Here is a 19,324-nt window from a genome sequence, read left to right as displayed (position 1 = left end):
GACAAAAATCTTTTTGATCTACACATACAAATATGTTATGGGTCATCCTTGGTCCTCATATCAAACTATTATGTTTAGCACCTGATTTAATTTAACATTAACTCTCTGGCACTTTAGCTTTTGCTTTGCCTTGTTATGAAATAGGTGGCAGCATAGATGCCCTGTTTCCGTGCTGTAATTGTTATATCGTTATATGGTTATATAACAGCACAAGATACTGCAGATGCTGGAATCTGGAGCAAAATACACAGTGCTGGAGGAATTTGGTGGGTCAGGCAGTATCTGTGGAGGGGAACTGATAGACAACATTCTGGGTTGACATCCTCTATCGATGTTGAGAGGAAGAGTAAAATGGTGGAGGGAAAGAATGGAGCAATATGTAGTAGGTGATTGGTGGGTGGGTCAAGGTGAGGGGATGGGAGAGAATGGGAATGAAGACAGAAGCTGGGAGGTGAAAGGTGGAACATGGAATACTGGGGGGGAGGGTTGAGGAGGGGAACTAGTGGGAGGAACGTATGGATGAGGGGCAGATGGAGAGGGGGTAGTGGAGGGAAAAGACATAGGGTGAAGGGAACTGGTAGCTTAGGAAGAGAGAGAAATGAAAACATGAAAAAAGGACAGAAGGGACGCGGTACTCTAAGTTAGAGAATTCAATATTCATGCCGGTAGGTTGGAGACGGCCCAGCGGGATCTGAGAATCTGTTTCTCTAATTTCCCTGTAGCCTCCACCTGGCAGTGGACAGACATATTTAATATGGCGATGGGAAAAAGAATTAAAATGACTGGCCACTGGGAGATTTCAGCTGGTGAAGGTGCTTGGCGATGCCCATCCTCCGGTCTGTGTCATGTCTCACCAATGTAGAGGAGGCTGCTCCAGGAGCTTCACATGTAATACATAACACCAAGGGAACCACATGTGAAAGCCTGCCTCAGCTGGAAGAGCTGTTTTGGGTCTTGGAAGCAGGTCTAACACACTTTGTGGTTACTGGGGAGAGTTACACCCAGGAATTGCTGGAGGTACTCAGCAGGTCAGGCAGCACCTACGGAAGGAAATAAACAGGTTCAGGCTGAGACCCCTCATCAGGATTCAGGATGAGTGCCTAGAGCAGGAGGGGATCGGCAGGGAACAATGAGCAGATGAGGGAGTCAGAGCGAGAGGGATCCTTGCAGAAAACAGAGAGAGACGAGGCGGGGGTGATGAAGAATGACAATTTGTTTGCGTAGGCTGCGATTTAAAATCTCCACTATTTATTGTCATTGAAGTTAAATGAATAAATTGAGGACTACAAGAGACATAATACAAGCCACTGAAGGGCTATAACTACACACACTCAAAATTAACCCATCCTCCACCAAGTAATTTAAGAGAATTAAAAGAACGCACCACAGTACACTAAAATATTGACGTAAAGTTTTGAACCTTTTATGTACACAATAAACTTCATAGATCTATGACACTTCGCCACGAAGTTTAATGCTTTCAATGGTTTGGAAAAAAGAGATGGAGCATTCTTCACCTCTTTGAAAATCTTAGTTGAAAATCAGTAATTAAGTACAGCATACTGGTTTACCGCAAGCTTTAACTTAGATCTGCTAACAGCTGTACAGGTGATATATAAATACTTATATTGTGTCGCAGGTTTCCTTTAAACGTCCTAAGGTGGCAATCACCATCAAACACAGAAGAAAACATCAAGTAGAATAGGCTTCAAGAATGGCACAAACTGATTTTCAACAGAGGAAGTTCTGTGCCTGACGTCTGCTCACCTTTCTGCCATCAGATTAAACAATTGCCCAGTTTATACCACTTGTCTTCCTCCAGCTTTACATCCCTGAGAGGAATATTTACTGCACCCAGCAGGCTCTGCCTGCACCACACGCTCAGCTGGATGACCCGGTTTGGTAGCTCAGTTCTTGAGATCCCAGCATACTCCAACTGTAAATAGAAGAAAAGAGTGTGAGATAATAGTTACTAGTTTAAAGTCTTTCTGATGCTTTGGTACAACACAAGTGTTTGCCTGATGAAGTTATTTCATCAGACTCAGCTCCATCATAGGCACTAACCTCCCCAGCATCAAGGACATCTTCAAAAGGCAATGCCTCAAAAAGGTGGCATCCGTCATTAATGGCCACCATCTCACAAAACATGTCCTCTTCTCATTGCTACAGGAGGTAGCCCGAAAGATGCACGCTCAACAGCTTCTTTCCCTCTGCAATCATGTTTCTGAACAGACAATAAACTAACCCACGATCACTGCCTTACTAATTTTTTTGTTCTCGTTTTGCACTACTTATTTAATTAAAACAATTAAAAGTTACATATATTTCTTAGAATTTATAATTTTTTATGTATTGCACTGTACTGCTGCCACAAAACAACAATAAAACAGTATCAGAATCAGGTTTAATATCACTGACTTATTCTGATAATTTGGTTTGTTTACCCACATTAATGGTGTCATATATTGTTTTGTTTTAAACAATCAGCTATTCTTAGCAGTATGCTCCAACTTCAGAGAATAATTTCACTTTTGGTTGATGGTGTATAGTGGGTGATACAGACTGACAAAATGTTATACACAAACACAAGGAATTCTGCAGATGTTGGAAATCCAGAGCAACACACACAAAATGCTGGAAGAACTCAGCAGACCAGGCAACATTTATGGAAAGGAGTAAACAGACGATGTTTCAGGCTGAGGCTCTCCTTCAGAACTGAGAAGGAAGAGGGGAGATGGCAGAATAAAAAGGAGTGGGAAGGGGAATGAGGTTAGCTGGCAGGTGACAGGTGAAGCAAGGTGGGTGGGGAAGGTCAAGGGCTGGAGAAAAAGGAATCTGTTAAGAGAAGAGAGTGGACAATAGCAGAAAAGGAAGGAGGAGGGGACCCGGGGGAGGTAATAGGCCCATGAGAAAAAGTGAAACCTCAGAGTGGGGAATAGAGGGGATGGGAAATTTGTTCACCGGAAGGAGAAATTGAAATTCATGCCATCAGGTTGGAGGGTACCCAGACGGAATATAACCTATTGCTCCTGCACCCTAAGGGTGGCCTCCTCTTGGCACAATAGGAGGACATGAATCGACATGTTGGAACAGGAATGGGAATGGGAATTAAAATGTTTGGCCACTGGGAAGTTCTGCTTGTGACGGACTGGTGTAGAGGTGCTCGACAAAGTGGTCCCCCAACACATACACCATACCTAATATCCCTTCTATGCATATTGTTGCAATGGAAAATCAAGTAATGTGTATATTGCTGATTTTTCTGTAAATACATGTCACCTTAACATTTGAGACAGAGACTGATAGTTTCCTGATTAGTAAGAAGTTAAGAGTTACAGGATAATAGGGTTCAGAAAAAAAAAATCAGCCATGATTGATTGAATGGTGGAGCAGACACATTGGGCTGACTAGCCTGTATCTACTCCTATATCTTATGGTCCTTGCTTGAAGTGGACACATACCTTAATATTATGTTTCAAAATAGATTAATGAAATTAGCCATGCACCTAGTTATTGGGGTCGGACAGTACAAAAATGAAGTTACAGTAAAACTAATGATTTCTTTATGTTTGTGGCATTGCAGAGTATGGGAAACTTGTTCCCATCGCAGAGGTGTATAAAACTAGCAAATGCATTTTTAAGACAAAGGGGAGAAGAGTTTCAAAGAGTTCTGGAGAATTTTTTTCATTCAGAGGGTGGTTGGATTCTGGAATACTATGCCTGAAGGGGCAGTGCATTCCTGTTTGTAGGCAAGCACTGAGTTCACTGAGGATGAGAAGGCTATGGGCTAAATGTTAGTAAATTAGATTAGTGTAAGTGGGTACTTTATGGTCAGCACAGACATGACATACTGAAGAGCCTGTTACTGTGCTACATGACATTATGATTCTAACCATAGAACCATATAACAATTACAGCACGGAAACAAACCATCTCGGCCTTTCTAGTCCGTGCCCAACTCTTACTCTCACCTAGTCCCACCGAACTGCACTCAGCCCATAACCCTCCATTCTTTTCCTGTCCATATAGCCATCCAATTTAACTTTAAATGACAACATCGAACCTGCCTCAACCACTTCTGCTGGAAACTCGTTCCACACAGCTACCACTCTCTGAGTAAAGAAATTCCCCCTCATGTTACCCCTAAACTTCTGCCCTTTAACTCTCAACTCATGTCCTCTTGTTTGAGTCTCCCCGACTCTCAATGGAAAAAGCCTATCCACATCAACTCTAACTACCCCCTCTCATAATTTTAAATACCTCTATCAAGTCTCCCCTCAACCTTCTACGTTCCAAAGAATAAAGACACAACTTGTTCAACCTTTTTCTGTAACTTAGGTGATGAAATCCAGGTAACATTCTAGTAAACCTTCTCTGTACTCTCTCAGTTTTGTTGACATCTTTCCTATAACTCGGTGACAAGAACTGTACACAAAACTCCAAATTTGGCCTTACCAATTCCTTGTACAATTTCAACATTACATCCCAACTCTTTATAAATCAATGCTCTGATTTATAAAGGTCAGCATACCAAAAGCTTTCTTCACCATCCTATCCACATGAGATTCCATCTTCAGGGAACTATGCACTATTATTCACAGATCCCTCTGTTCTACTGCATTCTTCAATACCCTACCATTTACCATGTATGTCCTATTTTGATTATTCCTACCAAAATGTAGCACCTCACACTTAGGCTCTTGAGCTCTGTCTTGTCCCTTGTTGAATCTCAAGTTTTTTACCATGGGTCATGTGGAAAGCAAAGCCAGAGGTGAGGCCTTTCTCCAGACAACTGGAGACACTCACATAACAATGGAGTCTTACCACAGCCTTTGCCTAGTTCTGATGAATTGGACTAGAGCCTCTCTAACCTTTGGTTAGTCAGTTCAAAGTTGTAACTTTCCCAGGACCAAATGAAGGGTTTGCAGCCTTTACCAATGGATGCTTTCGCTGTCTTAGGCAAACTCCATGGCCTAGGAGTGAAAATAAAACAGCAATCTATATTTTTAACTAATTTTACATGATTATATAGATTGTAAACTGAACAAACATCTTGAATTGAGAGCTTTGAGACATGCATTTAATGTCAAATATTATCTAATTCATTCAGTAATACAAAGATCCAACTTTTATCAAAAATTCATTGATGATCAGATAATTGGCATATTTGTAGTAGTGAGGCTTCAGTAAATGTGATGGTGTTCCTAACCTGAAGAAATGCATGACTTGCTGGTTCATGCATGGTAATTCAGATTATAACATCCAGCTGTTTGATTGATTCCTCCAGGTACAATAAATAGAAAGTTAGGCCTGAGTACTGGAAACAGATAAGGCATCCAGGTATTCTCCAATGCTTCAGGTACATTCTGCACCCTCTAAGTAACATCCTTATGTCACTAAGAGGGTTGAAGTTGATCTAACCTTTGTCTATTCTTCGTAATCTTGAGGTTATTGAAAACCCTGTGTCTCTTCTCACACCTGTAAATTTACTGTATCACTGCAGAGCAAGTGGAGACATTGCCTTCCATTTTCCAAAATTATTTCAAGCGTTCTCAGTGGATTGGAAAACAGAAACTGTAACGTTGTCAATCAAGAAATAAGGAAAGGTGGAAACAGGAAACTACAGGATGTCAAATGAATTTGACAACCATCTTTTTAAAATACTGGAATCCATTATTAAGGAAGGATTACAAAACAATTAGAAATGCAAAACATGAAAAGACAGTGTCATCTTCCTTAGAAAGAGCCAACTTGGTTTTATGAATAAGTCATATTTCACAATTTTATTAGAGTACACTGAGGATGTAACTAGCAGTGCAGAACAAAAAAAAAAAATTAGTTAACAGTCAGAAACAAAACTATTGGGATAAATGCAAGAGATTCTACAGATGCTGGAAATCCAAACAAAATGATGGAGGAACTCAATGGGTCAGGCAGCATCTATGGAAAGGAATTGACAGTTGATGTTTTCAGCCAAGACCCTTCAGTCTGATGGAGAATCTCAGCTTGAAATGTCGACTGTTTATCCCTTTCTATAGATGCTGCTTGACCTGCTGAGATCCTCCAGTGTTTTGTATGTGTTACTATCAGGATAAATGTGTCATTTTCCACATTGACAGGTTTAATTAGTGGGTATCTTAGGGATTGGTGCTGAGTCCTCAGGTGTTTAAAAACTGTATTAATGACTTAGATGAGGGAACTGAGTTTGCTGCCAATACAAAAATAGTCGGGAGAGTGAGTTATAAGGAAGTTGGCAAAAGTGAAAAAGCAGCTTAAGTGTATGTGTGAAAAAAGCTGTAGAAGGAAACAGTGAGAGAAATGTAAAATATTCTGGCTTACTGGAGAAAAGGAAAGTGGAGTATTATATGTTGGACAGGGAGATCTCTGTGTCCTGAGGCAGGCAATTAGCATGCAGGTACTACAAGTAATTAAGAGGTAGATAGAACATTGGCCTTTATTGTTTGAAAGATGGAACACAGAAGTAAGGAGGTCTTGTCTTAACTGCAAGAGGTACTGGAATACAGTGGAGATTGTTCTTTTCTGAAGAAGGAGGCTCAAAAAAACCATAGGTGCTGGAAATCTGAAGTAAATGATTGATGAACTCCATTACAGAGATTTGGCTGGCACCAGGGCAGGAATGGATTCTCAATATTCCTGGATTTCAGTGCTTTAAAAGGGATTGAGGGGGCCGGGGAAGGGGAGGAGGGGTGGCATTACCGGTCAAGGATACTATTACAGCTACAGAAAGGGTGGGTAATGTAGCAGGATCCTCTTTTGAGTCAGTATGGGTGGAAGTTGGGACAGGAAGGGAGCAGTTACTCTATTGGGAGTATTCTATAGGCCCTCTGGTAGCAGCAGAGATACAGAGGAGCAGATTGGGAGGCAGGTTTTGGAAAGGTGCACAAATAACAGGGTTGTTATCATGGGTGACTTTAACTTCCTGAATATTGATTGGCACCTGATTAGTTCCAATGGTTTAGACGGGGCAGAGTTTGTTAAGTGGGTCCAGGACAGATTCCTTTCACAGTATGTTGACAGGCCGACTAGGGGGAATGCCATAATAGATCTAGTATTAGGTAACAAACCGGGTCAGGTCACAGATCTCTCAGTGGGTGAGCATCTGGGGGACAGTGACTACCGCTCCCTGGCCTTTAGCATTATCATGGAAAAGGATAGAATCAGAGGGGACAGGAAATTTTTTAATTGGGGAAGGGCAAATTATGAGGCTGTAAGGCTGGAACTTGTGGGTGTGAATTGGGATGATGTTTTGACAGTGAAATGTACTATGGACATGTGGTCGATGTTTAGGGATCTCTTGCAGGATGTTAGGAATAAATTTGCCCCGGTGAGGAAGATAAAGAATGGTAGGGTGAAGGAACCATGGGTGACAAGTGAAGTGGAAAATCTAGTCAGGTGGAAGAAGGCAGCATACATGAGGTTTAGGAAGCAAGGATCAGATGGGTCTATTGAGGAATATAGGGAAGCAAGAAAGGAGCTTAAGAAGGGGCTGAGGAGAGCAAGAAGGGGGCATGAGAAGGCCTTGGCGAGTAGGGTAAAGGAAAACCCCAAGGCATTCTTCAATTATGTAAAGAACAAAAGGATGACAGGAGTGAAGGTAGGACTGATTAAAGATAAAGGTGGGAAGATGTGCCTGGAGGTTGTGGAAGTGAGCGAGGTCCTCAATGAATACTTCTCTTCGGTATTCACCAATGAGAGGGAACTTGATGATGGTGAGGACAATATGAGTGAGGTTGATGTTCTGGAGCATGTTGATATTAAGGGAGAGGAGGCGTTGCAGTTGTTAAAATACATTAGGACGGATAAGTCCCCGGGGCCTGATAGAATATTCCCCAGGCCGCTCCATGAGGAGAGGGAAGAGATTGCTGAGCCACCGGCTAGGATCTTTATGTCCTCGTTGTCCACAGGAATGGTGCCGGAGGATTGGAGGGAGGCGAATGTTGTCCCCTTGTTCAAAAAAGGTATTAGGGATAGTCCAAGTAATTATGGACCAGCGAGCCTTACATCTGTGGTGGGAAAGCTGTTGCAAAAGATTCTTAGAGATAGAATCTATGGGCATTTAGAGAATCATGGTCTGATCAGGGACAGTCAGCATGGCTTTGTGAAGGGCAGATCATGTCTAACAAACCTGATGGAGTTCTTTGAGGAAGTGACCAGGCATATAGATGAGGGTAGTGTAGTGGATGTGATCTACATGGATTTTAGTAAGGCATTTGACAAGATTCCACATGGTAGGCTTATTCAGAAAGTTAGAAGGCATGGGATCCAGGGAAGTTTGGCCAGGTGGATTCAGAATTGGCTTACCTGCAGAAAGCAGAGGGTCGTGGTGGAGGGAGTACATTTGGATTGGAGGTTTGTGACTAGTGGTGTCCCACAAGGATCGGTTCTGGGACCTCTACTTTTCATGATTTTTATTAACGACCTGGATATGGGGGTAGAAGGGTGGGTTGGCAAGTTTGCAGACGACACAAAGGTTGGTGATGTTGTGGATAGTGTAGAGGATTGTCGAAGATTTCAGAGAGACATTGATAGGTTGCAGAAGTGGCAGATGGAGTTTAACCCAGAGAAGTGTGAGGTGGTACACTTTGGAAGGACAAACTCCAAGGCAGAGTACAAAGTAAATGGCAGGATACTTGGTAGTGTGGAGGAGCAGAGGGATCTGGGGGTACATGTCCACAGATCCCTGAAAGTTGTCTCACAGGTAGATAAGGTAGTTAAGAAAGCTTATGAGGTGTTAGCTTTCATAAGTTGATGGATAGAGTTTAAGAGTCGCGAGGTAATGATGCAGCCCTATAAAACTCTGGTTATGCCACACTTGGAGTACTGTGTTCAGTTTTGGTTGCCTCACTATAGGAAGGATGTGGAAGCATTGGAAAGAGTACAGAGGAGATTTACCAGGATGCTGCCTGGTTTAGAGAGTATGCATTATGATCAGAGATTAAGGGAGCTAGGGCTTTACTCTTTAGGGAGAAGGAGGATGAGAGGAGACATGATAGAGGTATACAAGATATTAAGAGGAATAGATAGAGTGGATAGCCAGCACCTCTTTCTCAGGGCACCCCTGCTCAATACAAGAGGACATGGATTAAAGGTAAGGGGTGGGAAGTTCAAGGGGGATATTAGAGGAAGATTTTTTACTTAGAGAGTGGTTGGTGCGTGGAATGCACTGCCTGAGTCATTGGTGGAGGCAGATACACTCGTGAAGTTTAAGAGACTATTTGACAGGTATGTGGAGTAATTTAAGATGGGGTGTTATATGAGAGGCAGGGTTTAAGGGTGGACACAACATTATGGGCCGAAGGGCCTGTACTGTGCTGTACAATTCTATGTTGTATGTTCTATGATAGATGAGCTGTGAATGCTCAGCAGGTTGAGCAGCAAATTTCCCTCTAAGGTGTATGTGAGTGTGCGTGTGCACACATCTTTTGCTTCCGGAGCACAAAGGAATTTAAACTGTGCACAAAAGGTTGTCACCCTGTACCTATCGGCATGTTAAGTATATTTCACGATCGTACAGAATCACATTTCCTTTCCCGGTTTCTCATGCGGATGATGTTGACAATGTGGAGTTTGCGACGATTTGTCTGCAGATTTTAGAACTGGCTTATCTATACCATTTCTATTGAGGAATTATTCAGTTCGCACATGTCGTTGTCACTAGGCAAAAAATTGCACAGCACAAGATTTTTGAGCACACCCATCATTACAAATTAGAGGCAACATTGTTTGGCAGCATCTGAAATGGTTAAAGTTTCAGGTCCAGGACAATTGATTGGAAGAGAGCTTTTGCCCAGAACTATGTAGAATGATTAACGTGACCTCCCAAAACACCCCACAAAATTAGTAAAATATCCCTACAGAGTCACAGTCATAAAACACAGGTCCTTTGACCCATTAAGTCTCATTTGCACCCTGCTATTCTAAGCCCACTAAATTTCCTCCATATTCCCTTCAAACGGACACTCACCTACACACTAGGATCATTTGATAGTTGCCAGTTAACCTACCAACCTACACATCCCTGGGATATTAGAGAAAGCCCAAGTACGTGGGTGAAACCAAGCAGAAACTGCAATGGTGTGCAGATTGAAGGCCAGCAGCACCAGAGGTCAGGATTGAACATCAGGGTGCGTTTCGCAGTAGCTGCACTACAGCTGGAGCAGGGGAAGCTGGTCTGAGCCCTTGCAGAACTCTTTTCATGTCAATCAGAGGATCAGCACAAAAAGAGGGGAAGGAAAATTCAGTGGCAGAGAGGACACGCACGGTCAGCATGTTTACCCTAAGACACAGCGAAGCTCAGGCCTAACCTCTGCTGTAGCTGCAGTTGTGCAGAGCTGCAATAAATATTGCGAGTCCCAGAAACCATGAGTGAGATACAGCGCATTAAAAACTTAGACAGGCAGCTGCAAATAGCAACTCATTGATGTTCCACTGGGAACCCTTGAATTCATGTCTCCTGTAGGCTTTGCTCCTAGTTTTACAGATAGTCAGAAATGAAGGCTATGGGTTGTACACATTATTACTCTAATGTCTGTCAATAGGACAGAGATGAGGGCAGGTTGATGGTGTTGGTCGATTAGTGAAGGCACCAGCAAGATGCTAGCTGTACTAAGGTGAACCATGACCAGGAATGTCTGGTCCAGTTTTGTGACAGGTGGGACTTGAACAGGAAGTAGCATTGTGTTAAAACACACAGGATTCAAAATGGCATTTCTTTTTACAAAATTGGTGCATAGAAAAGTCAGCACAATTGGGTCTAGATTATAAACTTGCAAGACACCAGATGTATAACCAGAACGAGGACCAGCCGTTCATAGTCCTGCTACAATCCCCTCTAGACAATCCACATTTGCTGAGCCAATAATCCATTAAACTATGATTGGAAATACTAAACCCATTTAGTAGCATCATAGCAGATGCCTTGTCTCAGACCATAAAAATGACTTAGAAGAGATTTATTAATTTACTAATTAACTCTAAGGACTTGATGATTCACTACGAACAATGTAATTATCTAGAACTGCAGCCAAGTGTACTAAAAATAGTTGTACAGTAGGGAGTTTGGAATAATGTGTATAATCTTTGTCATTTGGAATGGTGTCTTTAAAGACTTTGCTTTATATCTATGTATAACATATTATTTTGTAACTGTTCAAAAGCACTTCTGATATATATTTGACAAATAATGGAGTCCAAGAGAACATGATTTAAAACATTCTTAGCTTTACTTAATATCTCTCCCTGCCTCTGAATCAATTCAGATTGTTAGTAAGGCATGGTAAGGCTAACTTTAAATCCTTTTAAAAATGGGTAATCTTGTAAATTAAGTGTTCTCCAGATAGTTTATTCAGTAATCCCCCGCCCTGATGAGACACAGTTGTGATAATTCCGCAATCATTCATTTCCTATAGAGAAGCCATACTCAACACAGCACAAATCTGGAATTAGTCCTACGCCACTGTAGGTGTGATTCCGCAAACAGTGCTTTCCAGTAGCTGAGTCCAACTCCGAGCATTTCAGAGCTGAGAGAAATCACCGCCAGTGTTTAAACTTTTGAGACACAATGTAAATTTGATTAATAGTTATATGATCAATCAAAACAAAAAATATCAGTTGTGTCAGGCAAAAAATTCCTTCATAAATTACCAGAACATTCAATAACACTGGACAACAAAGATTTTGCTTCCTGAATACTTTTGGGTGTATCTTATAGATTTTGGGCTGCTGATCAAGAAAATCATCATGAAGTTTCCCTATCACGCACCATTTTAAAAAATCACTTATATTTGTTATTTCAATTAATAATTCAAGCCAGAATAACTGATGCCAAGATTAAGGAAGCCATTTTTGTTGGTCCACAAGTCAAACAGATCATCAGTGAAGGGCAATTTGAAGAACTTCTAGTGGGACCGGAGAAAATCGCATGGAAGGCATTCAAGGATGTTGTCGAAAATGTTCTTGGCAACTTCAGATCACCAAACTACTTGCAGCTGGTTGCCAACAAGCTTCAGGCATATAAAACCATGAGGTGCAACATGTCACTAAAGTTTCATTTAATGCATTCCCATTTAGACTTCTCTGCAAATCCTGGAACTGTCAGTGACAAGCATTATGAAAGGTTTCACTAGGACATTGCGGTCATGGAGAAACAGTATCAGGGCAACTGAAGTCCATCAGTGCTGGCTGATTATTGTTGGACACTTAAGCGAGAAGTCTCAGACACTGAGTACAAATGAAAATCATCAACAAAACATTTTTAGCTTAATTGAAATATTGCGAAGTGTCAGCACCATTATGCAATTAAATACATTATATTCAATAAAGGTTAATTTTTTGTTTCTCCAAATTCCCACATGATACAACTAGTCTGAAATTGTATTTGTGTTCAGCTTCAAACAATCTATCATAAACAAAGAAAAATTCTGAGGAAGCAACACTTGCAAAAAAATGTTGTCCAGTGTAATTAGAACTCTACATCTTGCCTCAAAGGTTAGGGTTTGAGATGCCTTTTAAGAAATGGACACTGTAAGCAATAACTTTTGCCATCATTTTCTGAAGTTGTAGAGTTACAGACAGTTATATAACCCCTGTTAATGACTCAAGATCACACCTTTGGAGCTTTTGGAGGAGAGAACTCCAGATGAAGGATCGTTTGAAATTACTAGGAATTGTTGAACCCAATGAGTTAGAATTTGTCTTCTCTAGATCCATGGTTATTCCTCAAAATATTTATGGAATGGAGCTTTGGGAAAGAGAATGCTGATTGTATGAGGCACTTTCAGCTCATAATAGCACCTACTTATTATTCCTTCTGGAGAGTTTCAGTGGGTTATAGTTGCTACAGACTACAGTGAGACAATCATACCCTACTGTTTTTAAAATGGTGTAGGAGAGAAGAGAGGGAACTGTTAGACAAACATCAGAAGTATGGAAAATGCTTATGTCTTTTATAAACGATGTGACATCTAAAATAAATCAACTGAATTAGACAATGTCAACATAAGTTTATGAGAGGGAATTCAAGTTTGACAAAACTATGCAATATTTTTGTGGACGTTACTGATAGAGTAGATAAGGGTGAACCAGTGGATGAGGTGCAGTTGTATTTTTAGGAAGTCTTTGATGAAATCCCACATAAAGCTAAATTTATTTGGGATTAACAATTCTAGATGGGCAATGGACTGAAAATTGGTCAATAAATCCAGAGATGGAGTAAGATAAATGGGACTTATCAGATGGTACTGTATGACTCAGGGCCCTGTTATGCACAATAAATATCAATCAACTGGATGAGGGAGTCAAATGAAGTATTTTTAAACCACCAATGAGACAAAACCGGTGGGACTGTGAGCTTTGAGATAGATACAAAGAGGCTTCAGGGAGATTTGGACAAGTTGAATGGATGAGAAAATATCTGGCAGATGCAGTGTAATATGGATAGCAGTCAAGTTATCCACTTACTGCTGAAATAGAAAGACAGAGCGTCGTTTAAATTGTGATAGAATGGAAAACATTGATGAACTAAGGGATCTGGGTGTCCTGGTACACTGGTCACTGAAAGAAAGCATGCAGGTGCAGCAAGCAGTTAAGAAAGCCCATTGTGTGTTGGCCTTTCATACAGATTTGAGTACACCAGCAAGGTATACTTATGCACAGTCTTGATGAACCATGCAGGCAGTATTATGAGAAATATCCTTCCCTTTATCTAAGAAGGATATAATTGACAGAAGAGGCAATGGAAAGGCTAGCCAGCCTGATTCCTAGGTTGGTGGAACAGTCATTTGAGAAGAGCTTAGGTTGATTAGGTTTACATCCACAGGAGCTCAGATGAATAAGAGAGGATCTTATGAAGAAGTACAAATTCTGACAGGGTTAGATAGACTAGATTTTGGAAGGATGCTACCCAGGTAATGGGTTGGAGGAGAGCAGGACTGGATGGATGCATAGAACAAAGGGTCACAGACTTAGGATGCAAGGCAAATCATATAGGTAAATAGTGCTTGGTTTATTATTGTCACATGTATTGAGGCGCAGTGAACACCTTTGTTTTGCATGCCATATAGATACTTTCATCAAGATGCTACAAGAAAGAAGCAACGACAAAATTAAGAATATAGTCTCCCAGTCAGAGAGAAAGTTCAGAGCAAGTAAACAATAAGGTGAAAGGCCATGATGAGCTGGGTTAAGAGACCATCTATTATCTAAGGGGACTATTCAGCAGTCTTTTAACAGCAGGATAGAAGCTTTCCTTTAGCCTGATGATATGTGCTTCCTGGCTTTTGTATTTTCTGCCCAATGGAAGAAGGGAGTATTGAGGGTGTCCATGGTGGGAGTGGTCTTTGTGGAAATATCCTCAGTCAGAGCCTGGTGAAACTGTGGAATTCTCTATCACAGAAGGCAATGAAGGACAAGTTGCTGAAGAAGGAGGAAGGAAGACTTCAAAAGATTGGGCTTTTCTCCTTGGAATGAAGGAGGACGAGTTGTGGCTTGATAAAGGTGTACAAGATGATAAGGAGCACTGATAGAGTGGGCAGACAGAGACTTTTTCCCAGGATGGAAACAGCTAATACAAGGGGGCATAGATTCATGGTGTTTGGAGGAAGGTAAAGGGGAGAGATCAGAGGCAGATTTTCTTTTCACATGGAGCGCAGTAAGTGCTTGGAACGTACGGCCTCTGGTGGTGGTAGAGGCAGATACATTAGGGACATTTAAGAGACTCTTAGATAAGGACATGGATGAAAGAAAAATTGAAGGATATGTGGGAGGGAAGAGTTAGATTCATGTTGGAGTAGGTTAGTCTTATACTGTGCAGTACTGTTCAATGTTCTAAAATGCAGAGTCATAAAGGGATGTGGGGACTGAGCATGTGATATGGTATCAAGATAATTAAATTGAATCGAGATGCAGGAAAAAGTGCTGAATGGATTACTTCTATCTTCCTATTTCTAGCTAACATAACATGAGTAATTATGTTCAGAGTACTTACAATCTCATTATATGTTGGATTGCTGTTTTTCGGAACCACATTTGTTTTCCTTTTGGTCATCCGCTTTGCATCGGGTAAGAGGTAGATCTTCACGTAAGCGTCTGGTGCAGAACCATCTGGTAAAAACTAGAGAGAGAAAAGGGTTGAAATGAAATGGAGGACCCAAAGCCAAATATCCATCTTCAAGAACTTAGCATTTTGGGAATATGCGCTGGCTCCTGATACTGCCCACTGACATATTACATTACAAGCTGGAACAATATTCTGATGAAAATTCAATTGATCAAATACAGTGGTGGGTCCCAGAAGTTGAAATTAAAGAAAAAAAATAAAACCTTTATAGAAACTCCTGATATTTCTCAATGTTTTGTCTTTCAATGTCTGTGGAAGATGCCACAGTGTTGTATAAAATGAGTTCCTTACCTATCAGTTGAACCATGATCAAATGCAGAGGCCAATTGAGAACAACTTTGGCCCTAAGCACTACATTACATCATCCTAACCTGAGAGTTAAAGAACACCACCCAGCTTTAGCCTAACAGATTTGGACACACTGTTGCATGCACAGTTGGTCAGTACTCTATATTATCCTCAAGCAACAAATTAATTGGAGCACCTAAGTTACCAGTTTAACCAATTTAACGGCATACCCACATGATATTTAATGAAAGCACAGAAAATGGCTTACTCCCAAGAGTCAGGTACTTCATGACAAACGTGACTCGATCTGCAAGGTGAGCAAGCAGAAAGATGAGAACAATAAATCCATGACTATGCAAACTGCAGATTGGGATAATTCAGTGTCAGAAGCTGTAATCACAAGTAACTTCCAAATAATATCTATCATGTAGAGGCAGGTCTTTATAGCACATGCATAGCCTGCTTCGGTGTAATATTAGACTTAAAATTTCAGATTTCAGATTCAGATTTATTTATCACATGTGCATCGAAACACACAATGAAATGTGTCATTTGCGTTAACAACCAACATGCTCGAAGGTGCACTGGGGGAGGCCTGTAAGTGTCACCACACATTCCCTGTCAATATAGCATGCCCACAATGTTCGGTAGAACAGTGCAGATCACCACAAGCGACAAAACAACAACAGCAAAACAAGTCCCTTCCCTCTCCCATCCACCACATACATGGACAGTTCTGCAACTCTATTGGTCAGCTTGTGAGCTCATTCCCCGCAGTGTAGGAGAGTGAGGGGTGAACCCCCCCACCCCCCAGAGAGGAGTATGAAACCATGAGGGACACTGATAGGGTGAATGTGTACAAACTTTATCCCCAGGGTTGGTGAATCGCAAACCAGAGGGCACAAGTTTAAGATGAGAGAAGAGAAATTTAATAGAGACCCAAGGGGTAACCTTTCCACCCAGAAGGTTCTCCATATATGTAGGCCACAAACTCACTTCAGATAGATCCAACGTTCAGAACTTTCCTTTTGTGTTAGCTTGCACTTCTGGTTCCTGGCACACCCGTTTCTACCGCACAGTTTCCTGTGAGCCCGACAGTTTGCCACCTGATCAGTTCACTACTCTTTCATCCAATGTCCAAAATATCAATCTGAGGTTCTGGTCCTGTCACAGATACTTTGACACACCATCTACTGTTTTTTCCTCTCCATCAATGCTGCCTGACTGCTAAGTTCCTCCAGCATTTTGTTCAAGCTACGCTGGATTTCCAGTATCTGCAGAATCTTTTGAGTTTATGACCCAGCATCTCCTGCCCTTCCTCCTCTGATCTACCCTGCACTCTCACCTAACAATCTAGTACTCAGACCCACTACCTATCTGCTTCTGTTCACTCTCTCTACCCATGCAGAGGAATAGCTTTTGGTGTGACAAGATGCTGGTAGCCCATAAACCTTAGTCATCACACAATAGAATATTGCAAGAAAGGATACTCAGCGCAGGCATCCACTGGCTTACCATGTGCTGTCTACTCACTGCACTATTCCAGCCCCTTAACATTCTTGTGAGGAAATTACAACATATAAAATTAAACTTCAGAGATGAATAATTTGCTAATCAGTCACTAACACTTCAATATGAAGCTAAACATGAAGAATAATCCTCAGATTTTCAGTATATTTTACAGTGGTACCGGTTCCTGGATATCTGCGTTTTTGGAGGCCCAAGGCCCAGAGGCAGTCTGCCTAGGCGTTGGAGGACTGTCTGGTGTGTGTGCATCGGTGGGTGGGTCGATGGAGGGGAGGAAAGGGGCTTGTTTTGCTGTTGTTGTTTTGTCACTGTGGTTGCCTGGTACATTATGGGCATGCTATGCTGGAGCCAGGATACCTGGCGACACTTGCGCCCCCATACAAACATAGGTTGTGCTGGCTGGCAATGCAAACAACTCACTTCATTGCACGCTTCAATATACTGCACACATATTAAATAAGTGAATCTGAATCTGAAAACATTTCATATTTAACGTGGTTGTTTCCCTTGCACATATTTGCAAAGGTTTTCAACACCTCAGCCAGTGATGGTGCATTAGACCCACCCTCTGCTACTTCAGGATTTCCATGTTAATCTGCACACAAGCCAGTTTCACAGAACATCTGCTACCACTGTTTCCCCATCATTGTTTCTGCAGTTGGCAGATCATTCTAATAGCATACATTTAACATCTTAAGTTGTAGAATTCATGATGTAGATGTAACATTGGGAGGTGGCTCATTCCCCTGAGAACGGGGAATCTCTAGACACACTGTCAGTCTCCATTTTGCTCAGATTCCATCAGTTCACTCCAACATTTTTTCTTCTCTTGAAGTGAATCAACAGCTGTTGGAAAAGATATTTCAGAGCCAGAAGAACCTCTTGGAACTGTTAAAATCATCTGGACTGGTAAGAGGGCAATTTTCCCACTTGCTTTTCTCTAATGTGGCTTAACTTTTTAATTTAACTTGGCTTTCCAAGAAGATTAAGTGTGTTGGTGTGGTGAGTCAGTTTGCAAAGTATCATGTTTGAGTAATACATGCTGGAGGGCGTACTGATTGTGTCCAAGAAAGAATAAGTAAGGAAACAGAGCCATTAATTCAATAGAAATTGGTTTTGATATGTTATGCTATTTCTGCCCAGATATCACTGCTCAGAATGGGAAGAAAGGCACCCCATTGGCACAGCTAGTAAAATGTTTGCTTCACCTTCGGCAATCCCACCTTGCAGTGCTGTTGTGTGGAGCTTGCATGCCTTCCCTATAAATATGTGAGTTTTCTCCTCTGTCACAAGGAAATATAGATTGATAGACTGACTGACTGCTATGAATTACCCTCAGTGCATCGGTGTGTAGTAGATCTGAAAAAGACGATGGGAAAATGCAGAGAACATATTGGAGAGAAAACTGTACAAAGCAGGTTACCGAGGGAATGGGATTGCTCTGTGAGCCAGCAGAGTCTCAATGGGCTGAACGGCCTCTTTCTATGTCATTAGGGAGCTGAATAAATGAATACTCATTGGAAGCTATATTTGAGTGTCTCTGCTTGCAGTACCGCACAGTATTTCACACCTAGAGCAATGCAAAGTGAGGCTAAGAGCTGCTGAATGCAGCATTTTGAACCAATATCTGATGTCTGAACTTAATATGATGTAATAACAAGAATGATATGGGCATTTTGTTCACTGTTTTTGATGTGCCTAGAAATGGATGATGTGTCCTGGGTAGCACATATAAGATGCTGGAGGAATTCAGCAGGTCAGGCAGCATCTGTGGAGAGGAATAAACAGTCGATGTTTCTGGCTGAGACCCTCCATCTGGACGCCAAGCCTCAACCATTACTCCGGCAGTTCAGTCCAAACACAAACCACCCTTTGTGTGAAGAGGTTTCCCCTCAGGTCACTTTTAAATCATTCACCTCTTCCTTAAACCTGTGTCCTATAGTTGTTAAATCTCCTTCCCAGGGAGAACAACTGTGTGTGTTCACCCTGCCTTTATGCCTCATGACTTTATACATCTCTGTAAGTTCACCCCTCAATCTACTATGTTCCAGGAAATAAAGTCCTAGCCTGCCCAATGACTCCCTTTCACTCAGTCCCTCATGTACTTGCAGAATCATTTTAAAGCTTCTCAGCACTCTTTCTAGTTTCATGATGTCATTCCTGTAACAAAGCTAAAAACTTTGCACATTACTCCAAGTGAGGTCTCACCAACATCTTGAACAACTGTAAAACAATGCCTCTAACTGCTATATCCAATGCCCTTACTGATGAATGTCAGTGTGCCAAAAACCTACTTTGCTATTCTGTCTAACTGTGATGCCACATTCAATGAACTATGTAACTGTAGCCCTACTTCCCTCTGGTCAACAACAC

The 19,324-nt window shown here is 41.5% G+C and overlaps 1 protein-coding gene across 2 annotated transcripts in view; it reads right to left on the bottom strand.

The window, feature by feature from the left end:
* Positions 1-1,246: 1,246 nt before the first annotated feature.
* The window catches only part of LOC140186823 (phosphatidylinositol 3-kinase C2 domain-containing subunit gamma-like), a 273,036-nt gene continuing 254,958 nt past the window's right edge, over positions 1,247-19,324 (bottom strand). For both annotated transcript variants that reach the window (XM_072241431.1, XM_072241430.1), the window contains 2 exons: positions 15,005-15,130; positions 1,247-1,936 (listed from right to left, as the gene is read on the bottom strand). In XM_072241431.1, the coding sequence (XP_072097532.1) occupies positions 1,778-1,936; positions 15,005-15,130 (285 nt within the window). In that variant the 3' untranslated portion in view covers positions 1,247-1,777. The remainder of the gene's footprint in view (positions 1,937-15,004; positions 15,131-19,324) is intronic.

The sequence above is a fragment of the Mobula birostris genome, chromosome 23, assembly GCF_030028105.1.
Source record: "Mobula birostris isolate sMobBir1 chromosome 23, sMobBir1.hap1, whole genome shotgun sequence".
Taxonomy (NCBI): Eukaryota; Metazoa; Chordata; class Chondrichthyes; order Myliobatiformes; family Myliobatidae; genus Mobula; species Mobula birostris.
Note: the sequence above shows the minus strand (reverse complement) of the source record. Positions and strands in the feature narration are given on the sequence as shown.